This window comes from Corylus avellana, chromosome 8, assembly GCF_965113065.1.
Source record: "Corylus avellana chromosome 8, dhCorAvel1.hap1.2, whole genome shotgun sequence".
NCBI lineage: Eukaryota > Viridiplantae > Streptophyta > Magnoliopsida > Fagales > Betulaceae > Corylus > Corylus avellana.
In genome coordinates, this window is record NC_142497.1 from 20,545,367 (window position 1) to 20,564,248 (window position 18,882).

General features: G+C 37.1%; 3 protein-coding genes across 7 annotated transcripts; all 3 read left to right on the top strand.

Moving 5' to 3' along the window:
* The first annotated feature begins 358 nt into the window (after positions 1 to 358).
* On the top strand, positions 359 to 6,626 carry LOC132164521 (splicing factor PWI domain-containing protein). Of its 5 annotated transcripts, XM_059575041.2 has the most exons (15): positions 359 to 525; positions 734 to 823; positions 1,000 to 1,122; positions 1,367 to 1,534; positions 1,623 to 1,706; positions 1,846 to 1,976; positions 2,755 to 2,802; positions 2,891 to 2,947; positions 3,144 to 3,887; positions 4,179 to 4,367; positions 4,457 to 4,594; positions 4,701 to 4,904; positions 4,999 to 5,895; positions 6,246 to 6,318; positions 6,451 to 6,626. In XM_059575041.2, exons 1-13 carry the CDS (start codon positions 505 to 507, stop codon positions 5,639 to 5,641), a joined length of 2,640 nt encoding a protein of 879 aa, XP_059431024.2. In that variant the 5' UTR covers positions 359 to 504; the 3' UTR covers positions 5,642 to 5,895; positions 6,246 to 6,318; positions 6,451 to 6,626. The 5 variants fall into 5 exon arrangements, with proteins under 5 accessions (XP_059431024.2, XP_059431022.2, XP_059431026.2 ...); XM_059575039.2 differs by having other exon boundaries at positions 6,246 to 6,626; XM_059575043.2 differs by having other exon boundaries at positions 5,014 to 5,895; positions 6,246 to 6,626.
* Positions 6,627 to 8,883: 2,257 nt separating this feature from the next.
* Positions 8,884 to 12,164, top strand: PTAC16 (plastid transcriptionally active 16). The gene is made up of 5 exons (XM_059575045.2): positions 8,884 to 9,521; positions 10,014 to 10,466; positions 10,592 to 10,660; positions 10,977 to 11,035; positions 11,219 to 12,164. The coding sequence occupies exons 1-5, from the start codon at positions 9,093 to 9,095 to the stop codon at positions 11,913 to 11,915; spliced, it is 1,707 nt and encodes a 568-aa protein (XP_059431028.2). The 5' UTR covers positions 8,884 to 9,092; the 3' UTR covers positions 11,916 to 12,164.
* A 740-nt stretch (positions 12,165 to 12,904) lies between these two features.
* LOC132164677 (uncharacterized) lies at positions 12,905 to 16,368 on the top strand. The gene is made up of 3 exons (XM_059575223.2): positions 12,905 to 13,798; positions 15,267 to 15,806; positions 16,039 to 16,368. Exons 1-3 carry the CDS (start codon positions 12,971 to 12,973, stop codon positions 16,147 to 16,149), a joined length of 1,479 nt encoding a protein of 492 aa, XP_059431206.2. The 5' UTR covers positions 12,905 to 12,970; the 3' UTR covers positions 16,150 to 16,368.
* Positions 16,369 to 18,882: the final 2,514 nt, after the last annotated feature.

The window sequence follows — 18,882 nt, forward strand, 5'->3', positions numbered from 1 at the left end:
CATTGGATCAAAATTCAAGTATGATTTATCTAAAATTTAATGGTGATTTTAAAAGGCACATTAGCTTTAGGAGAATTTTAGGAGAATAAAAAGATGATACCTAACATTACTCATCTATCTATGACCTTTTTTTTTTTTTTTTTTTTAATTATTATTTTTTATATTTCACAACATATTTCATCTTTTAAAATACTAAATAACTTACAGAAGAAAGAAAGAAAGACAAAAAAAGATAAATACAAGAAAACAAAAACGACACAGGGGGTAAAAAAGGAAATTTAATTGTACAACGGGTATGCATGTAATTGCCGCATATAACTAGGGCACACAAGTTCTTTCTCAATTCATTTTTAGCTGTAGAGAAGAATCCAGCAAAGTACTCTCGCACGCTAATCCATGGCCTAAGCGCAAAGTCTTCGAGGCCCCTCTCTATTTCATCGCAAAGATTTTTCCCATCACCGTCTCGGCTAAACGCTTCCTCCAGTCCCTCACAAACCCTAGAAAATGTCGGGCGGCTTCTTCCGGGTAAGTTTGTACGCAATAACCAGTCATTTACGCATATAACTTGCGCTTTCTTTCTCTTAGATCCAAACTTAACTGCCTGTGGATTACTCAGATCCTCGCAATTGAATGTGTTAATTACTGTTTCTTCTGGTAATTATTGTAGTTTAGGTATGTGTATATGTATGTGTATAGACGCACAGCGAAATCATAGTTTTGTGTGTGTGTTCAGGGCACGTCGGCGGACCAAGACACTCGGTTTTCGAACAAGCAAGCGAAGCTTATGAAATCGCAGAAGTTTGCTCCTGAATTGGAGCACCTGGTTCGTTTTCTTTTACTTTGATTGGATATCCGTCTCTTTTTGTTAAATGCTTAGAATTTTGCGACAACAGGAAGTGCACAATGCCAGGAATTGGCGGGTTTTTGGCTTTAAATGTGGTTGTTATATCGTTTTTTGTCATGGTGATTATGCATAGGTGACTGTGATTTGTGTTTTAGGTGGAAATGACGAAGGTGAAGATGGATGTTATCAGACCGTGGATTGCTAATAGGGTGACCGAGCTTCTTGGGTTCGAAGACGAAGTTCTTATTAACTTCATTAACAGTCTTTTGGAGAAAAAGGTAATCTTGTAGACTAGTATTGTTTTTTGTTAGCAATTTCATCTCAACAAGCGATTCAAGTTGTTTATTTATCATAAGCACTATACTACTTGCCATGGAGATGTAAACATCGAGATAGCTAGACCCATTACCCCGGTTACCAACTGAGCTAATAGTTTATCAGTAAGGTTTTGTTGATACGAGGGCTTCTTGTTAGTTTGCATGAGTATAGTGTTGGAATCACGTGTTGTTTGTTTGGATGCAGGTAGTGAATGGGAAGGAGGTTCAAATTTCACTTACTGGATTCATGGAGAAAAATACTGCGAAGTTTATGAAAGAGCTATGGACGCTTCTTCTCAGTGCACAGAAGAATGCAAGTGGTGTTCCTCAGCAGTTTTTGGATGCCAAAGAAGAAGAAACTAGGAAGAAGAAGGTAGAAATATTTGTCCAGTCATGACATGCTTGTTGTTTGTCCATGTGATGTCTCTTTCTTGACAAAGTTGTACAATGGCTGGTTGCAGGCGGAGGCAGATAGGATAGCCTTTGAGATTGAGAAGAAGAAAGATAAGGAAAGAGAACTTGAGCAAGAGAGGTCGAAGAAAATGGTAAGGCCTACATTTTTCATGCTGGAGTTGCATTTCTAGATCTAAGTGTTTGGTTTTAACTTTCGTTTGTGTTTTTCATGGCATTCAGCTAGCTTCTGCAATTATTTGGGTTCATGTCCTTTACCTCAAACTACTGTAGGACGGCATGGTTGATGCGAGGGCAACTAACTCTGGTTTGGAGCCAAACTCAAAGCCTAGGGCTTCGAGTCACCGTCCTGAGGATGAGGAAGAAGCTGGCAAGAGGAATAATGGCGTGAGAGGAAGGTACAGGTAAAGAATAGGAAAACATTTAAATACCAGCTCTTCCATCTGGCATTTTTTATTCTTCCTTTTTTCCCCTTTTCCAGTTTGTGGTTACAGTGTCATTTCTTGATATACACATCATATGTCTCGACACTTTATCCGCATGCACTCATATGTTTTGAGTAAGCATGTATTTAGTACATATCTGTTGTGCATACAAACATGCACACACATACACACACATATTTTCCCTAATTTTTTTTTTTTTGGTTTAACTTTCCTCTTGCCTTTCCTCCTATTGGTTTGCAGCTGGCTCCTTATTTTCCTTCAATATGCTACTTTCTTCACTAGCATTCATACTGAACTATCTTTTGGTGGTGTTTCTTGTCTTTTGCTTTCTTTGTTTTTTCTTCTAGGGAAGAGAGGTCAGAGTCAATTTTGCTTTGTCTTCAGCAGATTCCCTTAATACTTAACATGTTACTGTTTGTGCATATTGGAGTTTCTTATGTTAATGATGTAGCTCTATTACTTCTTTCCATGCATGATATAGGTCGATATAGGTGTTATTAAATATTGGAGTTTGTGAAACTGCAAATACAGACACCTACTATTTACCATGGTTAGCCTTAATTAAAAAAAAAAAAAAAAAGAGAAAGGGAAATATACTTCTTGTGATGGCTGACTATGATCGGTTGAAGATTAGTCTTCGATTTGTCGCTAAAATGGTTGCTAGGTAGAAAATAACTTCAGAACTGCTATATTGGATGAAGATGTGGAAGACTGTTGATGTATGAATCTCTTGCAGGGTTTCCAGATCTCCTCATTCAGCCAGACATTCCCCTTCATCCCCTCGGTATTTGTCCTCACTATCAGATGCTATCATTATTTGAATTGTGTTGCTTGGTGATAGAATTGTTTACATCATGGTTTTCTAAGTGCAGAGGTTCTCCATCTAGGTCAATGAGCAGGTCGTTATCTAATCCCAGAAGTTATTCAGGGTATTTTTCTATATTTACTATACTAGCAGCAGTAATACACTTCCATTATTCAGTTTGTCATAGCTAGACTACACTTTTTTGTTTTCCTGTTTAGTGGGGGCTTGCATGTATAACTTGATTATTTTCAATGATTATATTGTTAGTTTTCTCTTTCGTACTTGAAGTATAATTTCTGACTCAATTGTAATTTTCCTAGTGGCAGACACCAGTCAAGAAGTTTATCTAGGTCACCTGGAGCTCAAGGGCGCTCTGTTTCTTCAGAAAGGGTGTATCGCTCCCCACGAAGACGGTCTGTGACGCCTCGTCGAAGGAATTCGCCTTTGCATTCCCCATCTCCTTCTAGACGAAGATCATCTTATTCTAGGCGAAGATCTAGGTCACGCTCACCTTATAGATCACCTTCTCCGGTGAGGCGTCGGCCGCGTTCTCCTTTTCGTCGTAGGTCACCTTCTCCTGTGCGACGCCGTAGATCACCTTCTCCTTTTCGACGCCGTAGGTCACCTTCGCCTATCCGACGCCGTAGATCACCTTCGCCTGTGCGACGGCGAAGATCCCCATCACCTTTTCGACGCAGATCCCCACCTCTTGTGCACCGTGGATCACCCTCACATGTTCGGCGCAGATCACCCTCACTTATTCGGCGCAGATCACCTTCACCTATTCGACGTAGATCACCCTCTCCCTTACGAAAAGGACCACTGTCTCCTGTTCGACGGCGGTATAGGAGATCTCCAACTCCACGGCGCAGCTCTCCTTCACTTCTGCGGCATAGGTCACCTATTCCTAGTCGCAGGAGATCACCAATTCCTCCCCGGCGTAGGTCTCCACCCTATGGATCAAGTTCTCCATCCCCCATACAACATACATCTCCATCCCCAATTAGGAGGAAATCTCCAAAGCACCCGAGGAGCCCTGTCCGATCATCCAAAGAAAGGATCAGGTATTTAGGACAGATCCTTTCATAATTTTTTTTTTGGTCGGGTTATTGGAAAAAATTGGTTGCAAGTTGGTGGTGCTGTGTGGCTAGGTACAAGGAACTTGAATAGAGGTTGTGTATTTACACTTCAATTTTGCAAGTGGAAGAAATTGCGAAGCCTAACCACTTGTAGCATCTCCTATTGCATGTCAAATGGTTTCATTGCTTTCTGTTTGCCTTAATTGATTTTATACTGATACCTTGTAGTTTCAATGTGTGAGGCAGCTCAGTATTTTGTGTAAATATGCGTTTCAGGGCACAGGAAAAATTGTCTCCTTTGGCACAGCGATTATCTAGTTCTTTGAGATCACCGCAGAGAGATGCACGGAATCGGAGTGAAACCCGCAATAAAGTGTCAGTTTCGATGTCTTCACCAGAGAAGTCTCCAACTCCCTCAAAATCTCCACCACCGGCAAGGAAAAGGGTTCCCAGTGAAGATAGGAGGTATATGTCTCACCTGACTCTTATATTGTTATAATCTTTTGAATTTTCCATTTTATTTGTATATTTAGACCATTTTGGTGCTTGCAAAGGTCATTTAGTCCATACCAGAGTCCTGTGAGGCAAGCAGGGAAGCAAATGATTCGTGATGGAAGCTTCAGTCCTGCACGAAAACCTCGTCATGACAGTCTAGAAATTAGTGAAGAGGGGGAAGAACCTAAATATGCCAGGTTCAGTTTGAATTTAACTAGTTTCTGACTGTTTATTTTGTTTCTTACTATAATGGAATGGGTTGATTTTGTTAGTTAAATTACCCAAGTGATGCTGGTTTTGTAGGGAGGAGGATGTGGATCCTAAATCTAAGCCTTCGCATAAAAGGTCCATGCATTCATCTGCTGTCAACAAGCAGAAAGATTCACCTGTGAAGGTTCATCACAAGGAAGGACATTCTCCTAAAAGATTAGCAGATTATCGGGCTACTGAATCCCAGGCTCGTTCTGATAACATGGAATTGAGAAAGAAAGAAGAGGAGACAAAAAGGTATACTTTGTCTTTATAATGCATATTTTCATGTTAATCAGACACCCATACTTATGATGCATGAGGGTCTGACATCATGAAACATTTCTGACAGTGAGAAATCTTCTAGGAGGGGGGTTCGTCCTGAATCTCCTGGTCAACAAAAGTCACCCTCATTGTATAAAGAATCTTTAGTAGGTGATAGGCAACATCCAGCATACCCTGGAGATGGTAAAATATCTGATGAGAAGAACCGGTCTCGTTCAAATGATGTGGATAACAGTAGACGTCGCTCAGAAACTGTACAAGATTCTGTTGGAAAAGTTTATCATAATAAACAGGCTGCTCCAGACGATTCCAGTTCTGAGGAAAGTGATAAGCACAGAACTGAAGAGAAGAAAAGGAGAAAGCATAAAAGATCTGAGAGGAAAGAGCTTGCTTCAGATGATAGTTATGATTCTGAATTAGAGGATAGGAAGGAGGCTAAGAAGAGAAGGAAGGAGGAAAAGAAACTTCGGAAGGAGGAAAAACGTCGACGGCGTGAGGAAAGGCGTCGGAGAAGGGAAGAACGGCGTGCAGAGAAGCTGAAAGTGAAGAATCAGGATGGTGCTTATGCTTCTGATGGTGAACGTACTGCAAGGAGGGAGTCTCATCCAAGTGATGATGAAGACATGCAGACTGAGCAGACAAAGCTTGAGATTGAGTTACGGAAGAAGGCTCTCGAATCACTTAAAGCTAAGAAGGGCATCAGTCACTAAATTTTTTGCTGCCTCTGGGACCTTGAGCCGTTCCTTTACCTTAAATCAATTTTTTTTTTTTTATTAAATTCATGTTGAACGTTAGCAATGAAGTTTTATGGGATGTTTATGTCTTAAATGGAAGCATTTTTATATATTGGTTACTGTTTGATGTATTCTATGTTTACTGCTGGCAGCTGAAATGGATAAATGAGGATTTCCTGAGCTATTCTCTTGAGTGCAACTTTATGCAGGACTTGCTGCTAGATTTTCTGGTAATAATTGTCTTCCCTTAGTTGGGAATCTTTTTTTATTTTTTTTTGGTTTTTTAGGATATTGTTGTCATATGGATGAAAGAAATCTCACTTCTGTGACCAATGCTTGTTTTATTTGTTTGTTGCTTTAGAATTTAATTTTTTTTTATTTTAATATAAGCTTAAGTGATGCCAATTGTTATTTAAAGTAATTGCAAGCGAAATCTAACCATGTTGGTAGGATTCACAATCCTTTTTTATTCTCTTTTTCTTCCCTTGTGTGTGTTTTGAAGACAAGAGTTAAGCCTAAAGGTCCTGTATTTTCAATAATTTTAAGTTGATACTAAATTTGGTTTCTGGTCAATTGGTAGATGAAAATAATGTCAACTAGATGATTTGGTTGAGCAGACCATGTGCAGATCCACATTCTGAACATCAATTCAGGTGAAGTTTTTCATTCTTTTATGTTCTCTTTAAGTAGAGAACTCTGTAAATCACTATAGGTGAATCCTCTTTGTATGCGTGTAATAGTTCCTTTCTCACTGTATTTTGGTTTGACCTCTGTATGGTTGGCAGCTTGAGAGTTGTTCCTTGGACTTTGTTATCTGAAATACTTCATTGTTGTTGGACTCATCCTGACCTGATGATGTCTGCTGTAAAGTATAGAGATGGCATCGTGTATGTATATATATGATAATTAGTTCTGTATGAGAATATATGACTATCTTTATGGGCAGTTGTTTTCAGGCTTCTATGGCTTGTGCAGATATTTCATTTTAATAGAGATAGGAAAAGCTCAAGTACTTGTTTAATTGTGGCATGTATATGCATTTCATTTTGGGTCTATATAATATATAGGTCATTTTTAGCTGTTTCTTTCTCCTGTCTCATCAATGATTTCATAATTACCCAAACTGATGGACTGCAGTTTCTTGGTTTAGCTTTCTTAAACCTGATGTTGGTGGTATAAATTCCTATCTATACAGCTTTTTGTTTTACTAAACCTCCCTTTCTGTCTCTTCTTCCCCCCCACCTCCTAGTACTATTGATGCCATAGCCATTGGTGAGGGTTTACAGCTAACGAAGAAGTGTATCAGAATGAAGTTTAGCCGAACTCTTAAGATAGATTTCCAACTTATCTTTTTCCTGTACCTTCTGTTGTGGGTTATACATCTATGTGTCGTTTCTTATTAAACTTCTAGGTTATTCTTTTATGTCTCTTATGTAAAATGGCTCTCCCACAACTTCTTCAGTCCCAATCCCAGGTTTGAGGCCCAAGTATATGTAGAAACTAGAATCTAAATTTGCTGAATTCTTTTGGGAGGATATTGGAGGCGTGGAAGCCAAGGAATTAAGAGGTTGTGCTGAAGAGGATATACATGACGATATATTCTATGGGATTGCTGGCTAAGAGGTTTCTAGTCAGCTTCTCAAACTTTAGCTAAATTTGAGGTTCGCTTTTCCTATTTTAAGTAAACACTTTTTAAAAACATCAATCATTCAACTCTCTACAATATTTATTTATTTATTATTTTTTTAATTCTTTTTGTGAGTTGCACCACCGACGATAACCTCGTGGAGGTCAACGATGTTCGGGTGCTTCACTATCTCCACCAAAATCTCCCTCTTGATCTATTCCATCATGCCCACCTTTATCACCTTCTCTTTTCCTACCACCTTCATCACCTCCACGCTCCTCCCGGTCTGCAAGTTTTCGGCGTGGTAGACCTTAGCGAGAATAATGAGACCCAGAAGTGACCAAATATGTACTTTTTGTGGAGCAATGTGCAGTTGCCATCTTTGCCGTTCTCACCCATTTTTAGCTACGTCTACTTGCAAAAAACAAAAAAGCCAACAAAATTTGAACTTGGGCAGGTGAATTTACAGATTAGGGCTAGTCGAGATTGCTGCGCTGCCTTGGCAAACAATGGAAGGAAAAACAGAGATAAAGATCAGACGGTTATTTGTCTTCCACGTGTTTTTGGTGGCAGGTCTATGCCGAGGCACAGCTCGGCATTGTTAGCTAAGCTCTTGCCATCTCTCAGCTTGGCTATTTGACGAAGATACATGGGAGAGAGAACGAAATAACATACCTAAAATGGCTAAATGTTTTGGCTCTTGATATTTAGGGAGGGTTTCTAACAAAAACTAAAATGGAGAAAGAAAAAAAAAAAAAAAAAAAACTTGATAAATGATTGTTTCTGTGAGTTTCCTTTTAACTTAAGTTTTAAGAAAAATTTAGGGTTGAATTCACTTTATACCCATGAAGTTTTAGAGGGTTTTCAATTCGAACTTCAATGTTTAAAAATTGGCAATGTGCCCCCTTAATGTTTCAAAAAATTTCAATTAAGACCTTCCGTTACTAATTTTCGTCTAATTGGACAGAAATCACGTGAAATTTTGATGTTCTTTATTCTAATTTTGCCTTCATTAAAACCTATGAAATGATGTAATTACCTTCAATTTCATAGGTTTTAATTATGGTAATTACGTAATTTTATAGGTTTTAATTTGGGCAAAATTGGAATAGAGGGCATCAAAATCTCCCGTGAGACACACGTGAGATGATTTCCGTCCAATTAGACGAAAATTAGTAACAGATGGTCTGAATTAAAAATTTTTAAAACATTAGGCGAGTACATTGCCAATTTTTAAACATTGGGGTTTGAATTGAAAAACTCCTAAAACTTTAGGGGGATAAAAGTGAATTTTCCCCAAAAATCTAAAAACAAAGCGATCACTTGAAATGTTCTTCTATGTATAGTCTTACACTCCCATCTATTCAAAGAGTACATCGCATCTCATTCATGCCATGGTCTAATGGCAAATACTTGAAGAATCTTTTTTTATGTCCATGTTTTGGAGCAGTTGATTCATCCGTTCCTTACCATATCCTTTATTTGAAATCGTATTGGCTTCTCGTGGGCCATGCAAATTGAATTATGTGGTAACCTGGCGGATAGACTTCGATAGACTGGTCCTAGCAAAAGAGCGCCCATGTCATTTTCTGGCGCCCAAAAAACGTTTGGTTCCCGATTTCGTTTAGTAGATAAACTGATACTACGTGGCTCAATTCCATTCGCTAGCCTTCCCTTACCTCCCCCATCCAGATAATACCAACAACCAAACAAAAACTAATATTCTTTTAACAAAAACACCGAGTAATCGAATTGGAGCCAAAACGGTGGCCTTCGATAATTCCTCCTCCTTCTCCGTCGATGGCTCCTACGCTCACCTCCAATTCCTTTATTCTAACCCCTTCGCCGCACTCCTCCAGGCTAATTCTCAAGAACACGCGGCTCACAATCTTTGCCAAGCAGGCCGGCCCTTTCCCTTCGCTGCGCTTCGGCAAGAGCAACGATTCCTCCGCCGGAGAGCCCCAGCCAGATGATTCAGCTAACGGCAATCCTTTTCGTTTTGACTTTGGGAAGATCCCGGACGTCAAGTCTTTGATCCCGGCCGTGAGTAATCCCTCTTCCGGCTTGTCAAGGCGGAAGGACCCCAGCACAGTGTTCGTCGCCGGCGCAACCGGGCAGGCTGGTGTTCGCATTGCACAAACTTTGCTGCGTCAGGGTTTCAGTGTCAGGGCTGGTGTTCCCGAGCTTGGTTCTGCCCAAGAATTGGCTCGTCTTGCTGCCAAATACAAGGTTGGTTTCTTTAGCCTTATCAGTATGGGTTACATTTTAAAAAAAATATTTTTCTATTTTTTTTTTCTTTGATTTTTTTATTTATTAATTTGAACATTTTTTTTTTTTTTTAAATTTAAGGGTATAATTTTATAGAGTAATTTTAGGTGGCTTATTTATATTCTAGTAAGAATGATGTGGTTATTAAAATTACCATTGGACTTGTGATTGATCATTATTGAATTTTGATCGAATGGTGATTTTAATAGCCACATCATTCTTAGTTTTACTTGTGTCTCACTAAGAATGATGTGGCTATTAAAATTACCATTAAACTTGTAATTGATCATTATTAAATTTTGATCTAATAGTAATTTTAATAGATATGAAAAAATATATTTAGCCATGGAATAACCACATAATAACTAATTAAAATATTCTAAGAAATAATATTCCATTTGGTCATATCCAAAACAATAATTTTCCCTGCTAACAATTGCATCAACACCGTAGATCATATCCAACGAAGATTCGAAACGCCTCAACGCCGTTGAATCCACCTTCCAAGGTGCTGAATCAATCGCCAAGGCAATCGGGAATGCCAGCAAGGTAGTCGTCACGATCGGCCCCGCAGAAAACGGTCCCACATCCGCGGTCTCCACATCGGACGCCTTGCAAGTGATCAATGCTGCCCAGTTGGCTGGAGTTGGCCACGTGGCCATCATCTATGATGGGAATCCGGCAGGCGCATCCACATACAATGTACTGGATGGCATCTCCTCGTTCTTTGGCAACCTCTTCTCAGGATCACAGCCGTTGAGTGTTCCCGAGTTTTTGCAAAAAGTAGTGGAAACGGACGTCGGCTACACTTTCATAAAGACGAATTTGACCGAGGACTTTTCGCCTGAGAGTTCGTATAATGTTGTGGTGTCAGCCGAAAGAAGCCCAGGTGCAAACGACTACAAAGTAATGTAATGTATGCAATAGTATCTGCATTTTACTGTAAATTTCATTTTATTTTTGGGCATCAAATTTCTTTGCTATACTAAATTTGTTTTTCTTTTTTCTCTGTGTTTGAAAACTAATACTAGGTAGCCAAGTCTAAGATAGCATCTCTAGTGGCCGATGTTTTCTCTAACACAGCAGTGGCAGAAAATAAGGTACATTTTTACTCTACCTATATCTATATATATACATATATGCATGTTGATAGGAAAAGGGCAAAATGTATGTGAGTTTTTTAATGATCACGTACGTTTTTAATAGGGTGTGTAAGATTACTGGGTGTGAGAATTTTAAGGTGTGTTCAAAATGCATGCAAGAATATATAGAAGATGTAATTTTCACGTGTATTTTGGATGCATGTTAGTTAAATAGATTGAATTGGAAGAATTGGTTTGGAGGAAAAGAAAATTGACTTGTGAAGTTTTGTTAGTTGACATGCTGATTGAACATTTTATTCATTTGGGTATTTAGGTTGTGGAAGTGTTTACGAATCCTTCAGCCCCATCAAGGCGTGTAGTTGAGCTTTTCAGGTAATTTAAGTTGCAGGGGACTAGCCATATGAAATATTTAGAAGAATTTTTTTTGTTTGATATTTTTTTCCCTTCTTAAATAAATTGATATTTTGCTTGAGTACAAAATATGCTCATTCAGTTAGGTAAACAAAAAGAAAAGATTGATTTTCGTTTGACTAGTTTGAATGAAATTGCTTTTAGTGCCATTCCTGAGGATGGAAGAAGAAAAGCTTATGCAGAATCGCGTGCAAAGGCCAAAGCAGAGGAAGAGGCACTGGAAGCAGCTGAGAAAGCTCGCGCAGCCGCTGAAGCAACCAAGAAACTGGAAAAAGAGGTGAAGAAGCTGTCGGAGCAAGAGGCTCGAGCTACTAGTCTAGCCGAAGAAGCTCAAGAGAAGGCGGAGGTCGCCGGAGCTTCGGTGGAGACCCTTTTGAACAAAGCCAAAGACTTCGGCTCAGGGCTGTCTTGGGAAAAGCTTAGTTCCCAGGTCTCAACTGCAGTTCAAAATTCTGCAGAGAAACCGAAAGTGCAGGTTGCAACTGTCAGAGGACAGGCCAAGGCACGGTCTTTGCAACCAAAGAATGCTGTTGTTAATAAACAACCAAGCTTCAAGCTTCCTTCTTTCAAACCAAAGGAGGAGCCATTGCAACCAAAGAATGCTGTTGTTAATAAACAACCAAGCTTCAAGCTGCCTTCTTTCAAACCAAAGGAGGAGCCATTGCAACCAAAGAATGCTGTTGTTAATAAACAACCAAGCTTCAAGCTTCCTTCTTTCAAACCAAAGGAGGAGCCAAAGCCAAAGCCAAAAGGCAAACAACAGACAGAGGAGAAGCCAGAAGTCAGGAAGGTGTTTGGCGGGCTGTTTTCACAAGAAACTATATATGTTGATGATGAGTGATGATCATGAGATGATAATTTGTGACCCCTGTCGTCTCTTTGAGGCACTTTTGCTGCAGATCATGTGGTGTAATATTTGTAGTTTTATTATTGTTGAGAGGTGGTTTTATGAGTTTCAGCAAGAAGCATTTACTGGTTTAAGGCCTACATTAAACTTCTTTAATCTTGTTGAGTGCTGCATTTGCCCCGCAGTTCTGTCTCCCTTCTTTGTTTATTAGAATGAAATTGCTGATTTCTTTGGTTTCTCTTTTATCTTGTTGATATTGCCCTGCTTCATATGAAGAAAAACAAGGTTAAGTGGTGAATCGAGGCTTTATGCGGCCATCATGCTACTATTAGCTAGGAATAAGAAATGAAGGCCAAGAATTGGGTTTATGTAAACCGTTGCCTTAAATATGTTAAATCGTTAATTATCCCAAAAGCGTGAATTCATATATATAAAAAAAAAAGATAGGATTTTCCTCAACATGTCCCAACACGTAAAATGTTTAATTGAAATGAGAAGATGAAGACACAATTCAAACTTATAACCTTTACTCTATACTTAAATCATTAATTATTCAAAAAGCTTAATTATTTAAATTAATATAACTTTGTAGAGTGGAAAGAGAATCTCAACAGCTGCAGCAGAATATCAACATTTGAAAAGATGGTAATTTAAAACCTTTAAACTAAACCTCAAGCATGACATGACCTTTGTGTCACGAGGGCCAGAGGGCCACTCAACAGGCCAGACATCACTTTTCTCGTGCCCTTCATAATGATGAGCAGCATAGCATCTCTGATGCATGCAAGATGGCCCCAACTTAGAACGAAACTTTTGGATTAGGGTGCCAAACACCAAGAGTTATAGCCGTTAAAGCAATTCCAACATTGCATGTAAAACGCAATCCAAATGATTACCTGCACAACATAGTTCAAAAAGCAACTGAACATTCACATTAATTAGCAGCTTAAGGAAGAGAAATCCTACCACAGATTCCTCCTCCATGTCATTGAAAAACCAGAATTGAAAATTTTCTTTTGAGTTTCCTTCATTTTAGGCTATTTTTCACAATGCCATTAGTCATTTCTTCCAAGTCTGGTGTAATGCAGCAAAGATTAACATTTTTATGCAATAAATTTGCAGTAAGTTTATGCAAATCACTAGCCATTTCAGGAGTAGTCTTGTACTTATTCTACATTATCCTCTCCAACCATCCCTGCTGCCGGTCCTCTATGCTCATGGCAAACTTGAGATACACATCATGGCCTTCATCTTCATCTTCCATTGTAGATTCTCCAACCAACGTTACCCACCTTGTGTTTGGAATAGCAAGTTCTGCAAAAACATGGGAAAGTAAAAAACCCTACATGGAAGCCTGGTGGCTGCCAAACAAAACCAGGGGATTTGTCTATTTGGATAGAGCTCCCAAAGAGACACCCCATTGGCCTTCATCTTCTCCTCCTTTTCGTGTCTCACAAGATACCTCTAGATACAAAGAATACAACAAACACGCAAATCCACATGCAATTCGAATGGCACGAATAATTTTTGAATTATTTAGAGAGGAAAACAAAGGGGTTAGATGGTATATCTTGGCGGATGATGACACAATCTTTTTTTTGGATAATCTTGTTGAGGTTTTGGGAAGATATGATCATAATAAATACTTCTATATAGGGTCAAATTCAGAGTGTGTGGCATCGAATTTTGATCATTCTTTTGGAATGGCGTTTGGTGGGGCAGGGTATGCTTTGAGTTATCCTTTGGTAGAAGTGTTGGTGAAGAATTTAGATGTCTGCATAAAGACATATCCAGCATTGTATGGGAGTGATCATATTTTGCAGTCCTGTATTGCTGATTTGGGAGTCTCTTTGACCCAGGAAATGGGTTTTCATCAGGTAATTTTGTTTTCTAAATACTCTCATTTCCATATTTGGAGTATCTGATTGACCAAATGGAAGTTTACGTTAAATCATCATTCATCTCAAAAGCTTAAGTTGATAAAAAAATAGTGAATTTAATTATCTAATTAATGCCTTAATATTCCTCTTCACTTGTAAGCTTAAACTAGGGGTGTTAACCCGGTCCGGTTACCGGCCGGTTCCGGTAACCGGTTTTTTTAAAAAATTAGTTTTTGGGCTTATTTTAGGTATTGGGCCTAAAATAAGCCAATTTTTTTTTTCATAAGTTAGCCCATTTTTTTTAAAATCTATTAATTTCTTTGTATAAATTAAAAGGGCTTTGTTGTGATTGTTCCAAATAATTAAAAAATAAACTTAAAAAAGTCCAAAAATCCTAAAAAATCAATGTTTTTGCCTATTTGTGCCTTAGAAATAAAAATTTAATTTTTTAAAATACCCTAAACCTAAACCTAAGTGTGTATATATATATATATATATATATATATATATATATATATATATATATTATTAAATAAAATGGAAACCCGGTTCCGGTATTCTCGGTAAAAACCGGGTACCAAAAAACGGTACCGGAACCGGGGTACCTGGTTTTTGGACTTTTCAAACCGGAACCGGAACCGGGACCCCGGTTTCCCGGTTTTCAAGTTCCGGTTCCGGTTTTCCGGTAATTTTTGACACCCCTAGCTTAAACTCCCATTTAAGAACATCTCTAGCTAGCAATGTTATGCTTTTAGCTAATCAAAATGCACAAATTTCTACTTCACATACTACTTTTTCAATACAAAATCTAATAATTTTTTTTTATTTCATTCTCTATTTTCTTTAAATATTATTTCTTAATTTTTTTTTTTTCTTAAACCACCATGAGAGAAGAGAGAAAGATAATTGAAGCAAAAAGAGAGAGAGATAAGGGAGAAATAATTAAAAAAAAAAAAATACATAAGTTATTGTACTTACCTAAAAGTAGCTGATAAAAAAGCAAAATATATGTTTTAAATAGGCAGAACACAAGCCGCTCGACGTGATTTTTGGCTTATATTAACTAAATATACATAATATGGAGATTGGTGAAACCCAAAATATGAAATATTTAATTAATTAAAATAAAAGGTAAATGATAATGTTTTGATAAGAAGTAATGATTTTTTATTTTTTATTGTTCAACATTATTAAGAAAATATTTCTTCATGCCATGATCGTAGTGATCCATGGGCATTTAATGCTTAAACATTTGGCAGTGGTTTATAAAAGAAAAAATGAGTCGAATATTAATTTTTTATCAGATTAATCTTTGCCATATGGTCAACTTGAAAGTGAAAGATAGCAACGATGAAAGCAATGAAAACAATGTACAATTACAATCAACAAGACAACAAAAATTAACAGCCTTTTTTATTTTTTTATTTCTTTTTATGTATCTAAATATTTACATTTTCCATGACAGATTGATCTACACAGTGACATTTCCGGATTTCTATCAGCTCTTCCACAGTCTCCATTCGTTTCCCTTCATCACTTGGACGTAGTGGACCCAATTTTCCCTTCAATCACCAACCGCCACGAGTCACTGAAACACCTAATGGAAGCAGCAAAAGCTGACCAGTCACGACTACTGCAGCAGACCATTTGCTTTCACAAGCAAAGCAACTGGTCTCTTTCCATATCATGGGGCTACTCTGCTCATATCTATGAAAACCTTTATCCACCAAGCATTTTGCATAGACCCCTCCAAACATTTACGCCATGGAAGAAGACAGCTAAACCACCCTACATGTTTAACACTCGAGTTCCCTCAAATGATCCCTGTGAGGCTCCTCATGTTTTCTACTTTGACGCCATAGAAAAGACCAAGGGAAACCAAATTCTTACAAGTTATGTCAGAAGATCACCTCGTAGGTTAGCAGCTTGTTCATCAAGTGGGAATCACTCTGCTGATTTCATATCCAAAATTCAGGTCCTCTCAACCTTGAGGAGACATGGTGAGGTGAGTGGTTTGCATTTTCTGTGTCTTGTTTTCTTACCCGAAAAGTCCGTTTGGATTTTGCGATTTCAAAATGTCTGAATTAGAAAAAGAGTTTAAAACGTGTGATTTGAAAACGTAATTTTTAAAAACTCTTACCTTGCTCGCTATCGCAATTTAAAAAAAAAAAAATTGGGTTGTCCACAAAATATCTAAAATTATATCTTGATTCTATTGTTTATTTATTTATTCCCAGGCTGGTAATAGAAGAGAGTGCTGCGATGTTCTGCGTGTAGCTGACAATCTGAACTTCACGGAGGTCAAGATTAGGGCTTGCATGAAGGATGAAATAGTGGCCTATATGTAATACTAGATATTCAAATTGTTGTATGTTTATTTCTTTTTGGGTGGATTGTCATAGTCATTTTATTATTGGGTCCATAATGAGCTAAATCATTCTGTAAGGGGTGAGGGATGCACTCTTACCCTAAATATAAATGGAACGAGTCCATTTGACTTCATTCAAGGTTATAAGAGAAATTAGGACTAAGAGACAAGTCTCCTCTCCACACACTCATAAATAGGATGCGGCTATCAATATCATAGATGAAAAACTCGTCATCTAATAATGGAGGTACATACATTTATCTCTTTCATTTGTTCACCACATGTTATGCAGAAAGACTGATTTATTTAGCTAAATTCTAACAATTGGTATCAAAATCATGGTTAGCTAGTGCTATTAATACGAGCTTCTTGGAATGACGTGTTTGGTTTGACTCTGGTAAAATGAGTGTGGTGATGACTCTTGGAATATATATGACACTCTTGTATAAAGGACTTACACGTAAGTGTGAGTTGGGTCAATGTGAAAGAGATTTGTTATAAGTGTGTTCGTGAGTGTTGTGTCCCACGTTGATAAAGTATATATAAAAAGAGAAGTTAATATACTTAAATGGACTCAAGCCTAATATCTTAAGTTTTTGGGCTAGAGTGGTGTCTATATCTAAGATATTGGGCTAGAGTGGTGTATATGTATATATATATGTGTGTAGTATTTTTCTTTATACTTTAAACAATAGTCACAAGTGTACTCACAACACATAACACATATGAATATGAGTTGTATGGATATGTTGTTAATATAAGAATAATATTTTCACAGATATTACGATTTAAATTGGTATGCATGTCTGGCCCAATATTTGTTGGGAGGAATCCAATATTCAACTTTTGGGGAAGATTTCTTTTTGACTTTGTGGTCAATTAAGTTGATGCTTCCAGCAGCGGTACATCATTAAAAAAAGACACAAAATGCCCCCCTTTTTTTTTTGGTAGTGTGGTGGCAAGACGACATTGTTAATGTTCTATCTGATATCCTCTTCTGGGTTAAATCTAGGATCATTTCCTTGTCTAGTTTCCAGCTTTCTTCCCTAGCTAATAGATGGATGTTCAGGTCGTGATGATGAGGATTCTTCCGGGATGTAATTAATTAAGTATTGATTTCTTTTTTTCCTGTTGTTTGTTTGTTTAGGGTCAAGCGTGTGTGTTTTTTCTGTGTGCATGCTGTTTTTTTCCCATTGTTTGTAAGTTAGGGGTTAATTGTCTGGTGATCCCTTGTGTTTTGTATTTGTGTACGTTTTTATGCATGCTATCAATAAATTATTATTTATCCCCTCACGTATTTAATTTAAAATGGGGTAGGGGAATGATGAATTCTGAAGTTTCAATTCCTCCATCCAAACAGTATAACCTCGCACCGTTTGGCAAATAACTCTCTCTTAATCTCTTATTTCCATTTCTCTTAAAAAGAGTCAACATTATTTCAAAACTATTATCAAAATTTTCACTGTCTTCCTCACAAAAAAAAAAAAAAAAAAAAAAAAAAAAAAATTCAAAACTCATTTTTACTTTATATCACATCAATCACTTCTTATTATTATTCAAACAAAAAAAATTCACAACAAAACTCTTTACCAAATGATCCACTTATGTGAATCTAGGGTTTTGCAAATAAATAATTGCAAAAATTATAGGTCATAAGAAAAATTAGTGCTTATATCCCATTAATTTATTGAAATTCAAAAACTAGTAGCATTGATGAACCAAATAAAAATTTTCAAATTTCAAGTGCTAAGAACATGTATATATATATAGAAGAACGAAGTCATGAATTCAAGGCATGCAGTTATGTGTGTGTATATATATATATATATATATATATATATATATATATATATATATAGCCTTCGCTTTCTAAGTCACCTGTTTTATAAATACCTAAACAAGCCATTGGCATCCCAATTAATCATATCAAAACAGTAACTAAAATAATTAAGCTAACAATGATCATAACTTACTTTTACCCTTTCAACTGTCAGAATGATATTGGAAAAAGAACCACTCTTTCCCTAAGTAATTGTGAAATTAAGGAGACTGAAGTTAGATATCCATGCTATTTGGGTTCATAATTCAATCATGTACTTAATTTATCAAACGTTTATCAGCAATGTGAAGAAATCAAAGTTTGAAATGCATCTATTTAAAGTAATTCTGGTGGGAGCTTGTTTTCATAACATGAATTTTTTTTAGTGCAATGGTTAAAATTTCATGCCGGCAAGTATGTTACGTGAATAATTTCTTAAACATGTAATGGTATATATAATTATTAGGTTACGAGAAAACCTAAACTTTTTACAAACATAAGGTTTGTGGGATTAAACTTTTCATACTTTTAATTAGTCAATCGGGCTTAAATAAAAATACAATTAACCGGAAGGATATATATCAACTGAAATAGAAAAGATCGAAACAACTAACAAATAACAAAGTACAAGTTTGTGTACTTGATTGTCGAAGGTGGTCACTTCATGCAAACAACTTCCAAAATTATTTTCCTTCCTGGATTCTGCTTTCTGGAAAAAAAATGGTTCTTATAATCTACAATAATAGAAAATATTTACTTCCTCTTGGAGTTCTTGAGGCACTAGTGAAGCTAGTATTAGATGCAGCACAAAGATAGAAGAAAAAAACGTATATATAGAGATCATCTAATTAGGTCACCAAGAAGATTATCTTCGTTGGTTCTTGTGCATGGAAA

Excerpts from the sequence above, each read along its gene's own strand:
- LOC132164677 (XM_059575223.2), top strand. The coding sequence starts at position 12,971 with ATGCCATTAGTCATTTCTTCCAAGTCTGGTGTAATGCAGCAAAGATTA. Across the intron at positions 13,799-15,266 it reads AGGAAATGGGTTTTCATCAG|ATTGATCTACACAGTGACAT; the intron begins GTAATTTTGTTT and ends TTTCCATGACAG. Across the intron at positions 15,807-16,038 it reads CCTTGAGGAGACATGGTGAG|GCTGGTAATAGAAGAGAGTG; the intron begins GTGAGTGGTTTG and ends ATTTATTCCCAG.
- LOC132164521 (XM_059575039.2), top strand. The coding sequence starts at position 505 with ATGTCGGGCGGCTTCTTCCGG. Across the intron at positions 526-733 it reads TGTCGGGCGGCTTCTTCCGG|GGCACGTCGGCGGACCAAGA; the intron begins GTAAGTTTGTAC and ends GTGTGTGTTCAG. Across the intron at positions 2,948-3,143 it reads AATCCCAGAAGTTATTCAGG|TGGCAGACACCAGTCAAGAA; the intron begins GTATTTTTCTAT and ends TAATTTTCCTAG.
- PTAC16 (XM_059575045.2), top strand. The coding sequence starts at position 9,093 with ATGGCTCCTACGCTCACCTCCAATTCCTTTATTCTAACCCCTTCGCCG. Across the intron at positions 10,661-10,976 it reads CAGCAGTGGCAGAAAATAAG|GTTGTGGAAGTGTTTACGAA; the intron begins GTACATTTTTAC and ends TTGGGTATTTAG. Across the intron at positions 11,036-11,218 it reads CGTGTAGTTGAGCTTTTCAG|TGCCATTCCTGAGGATGGAA; the intron begins GTAATTTAAGTT and ends AATTGCTTTTAG.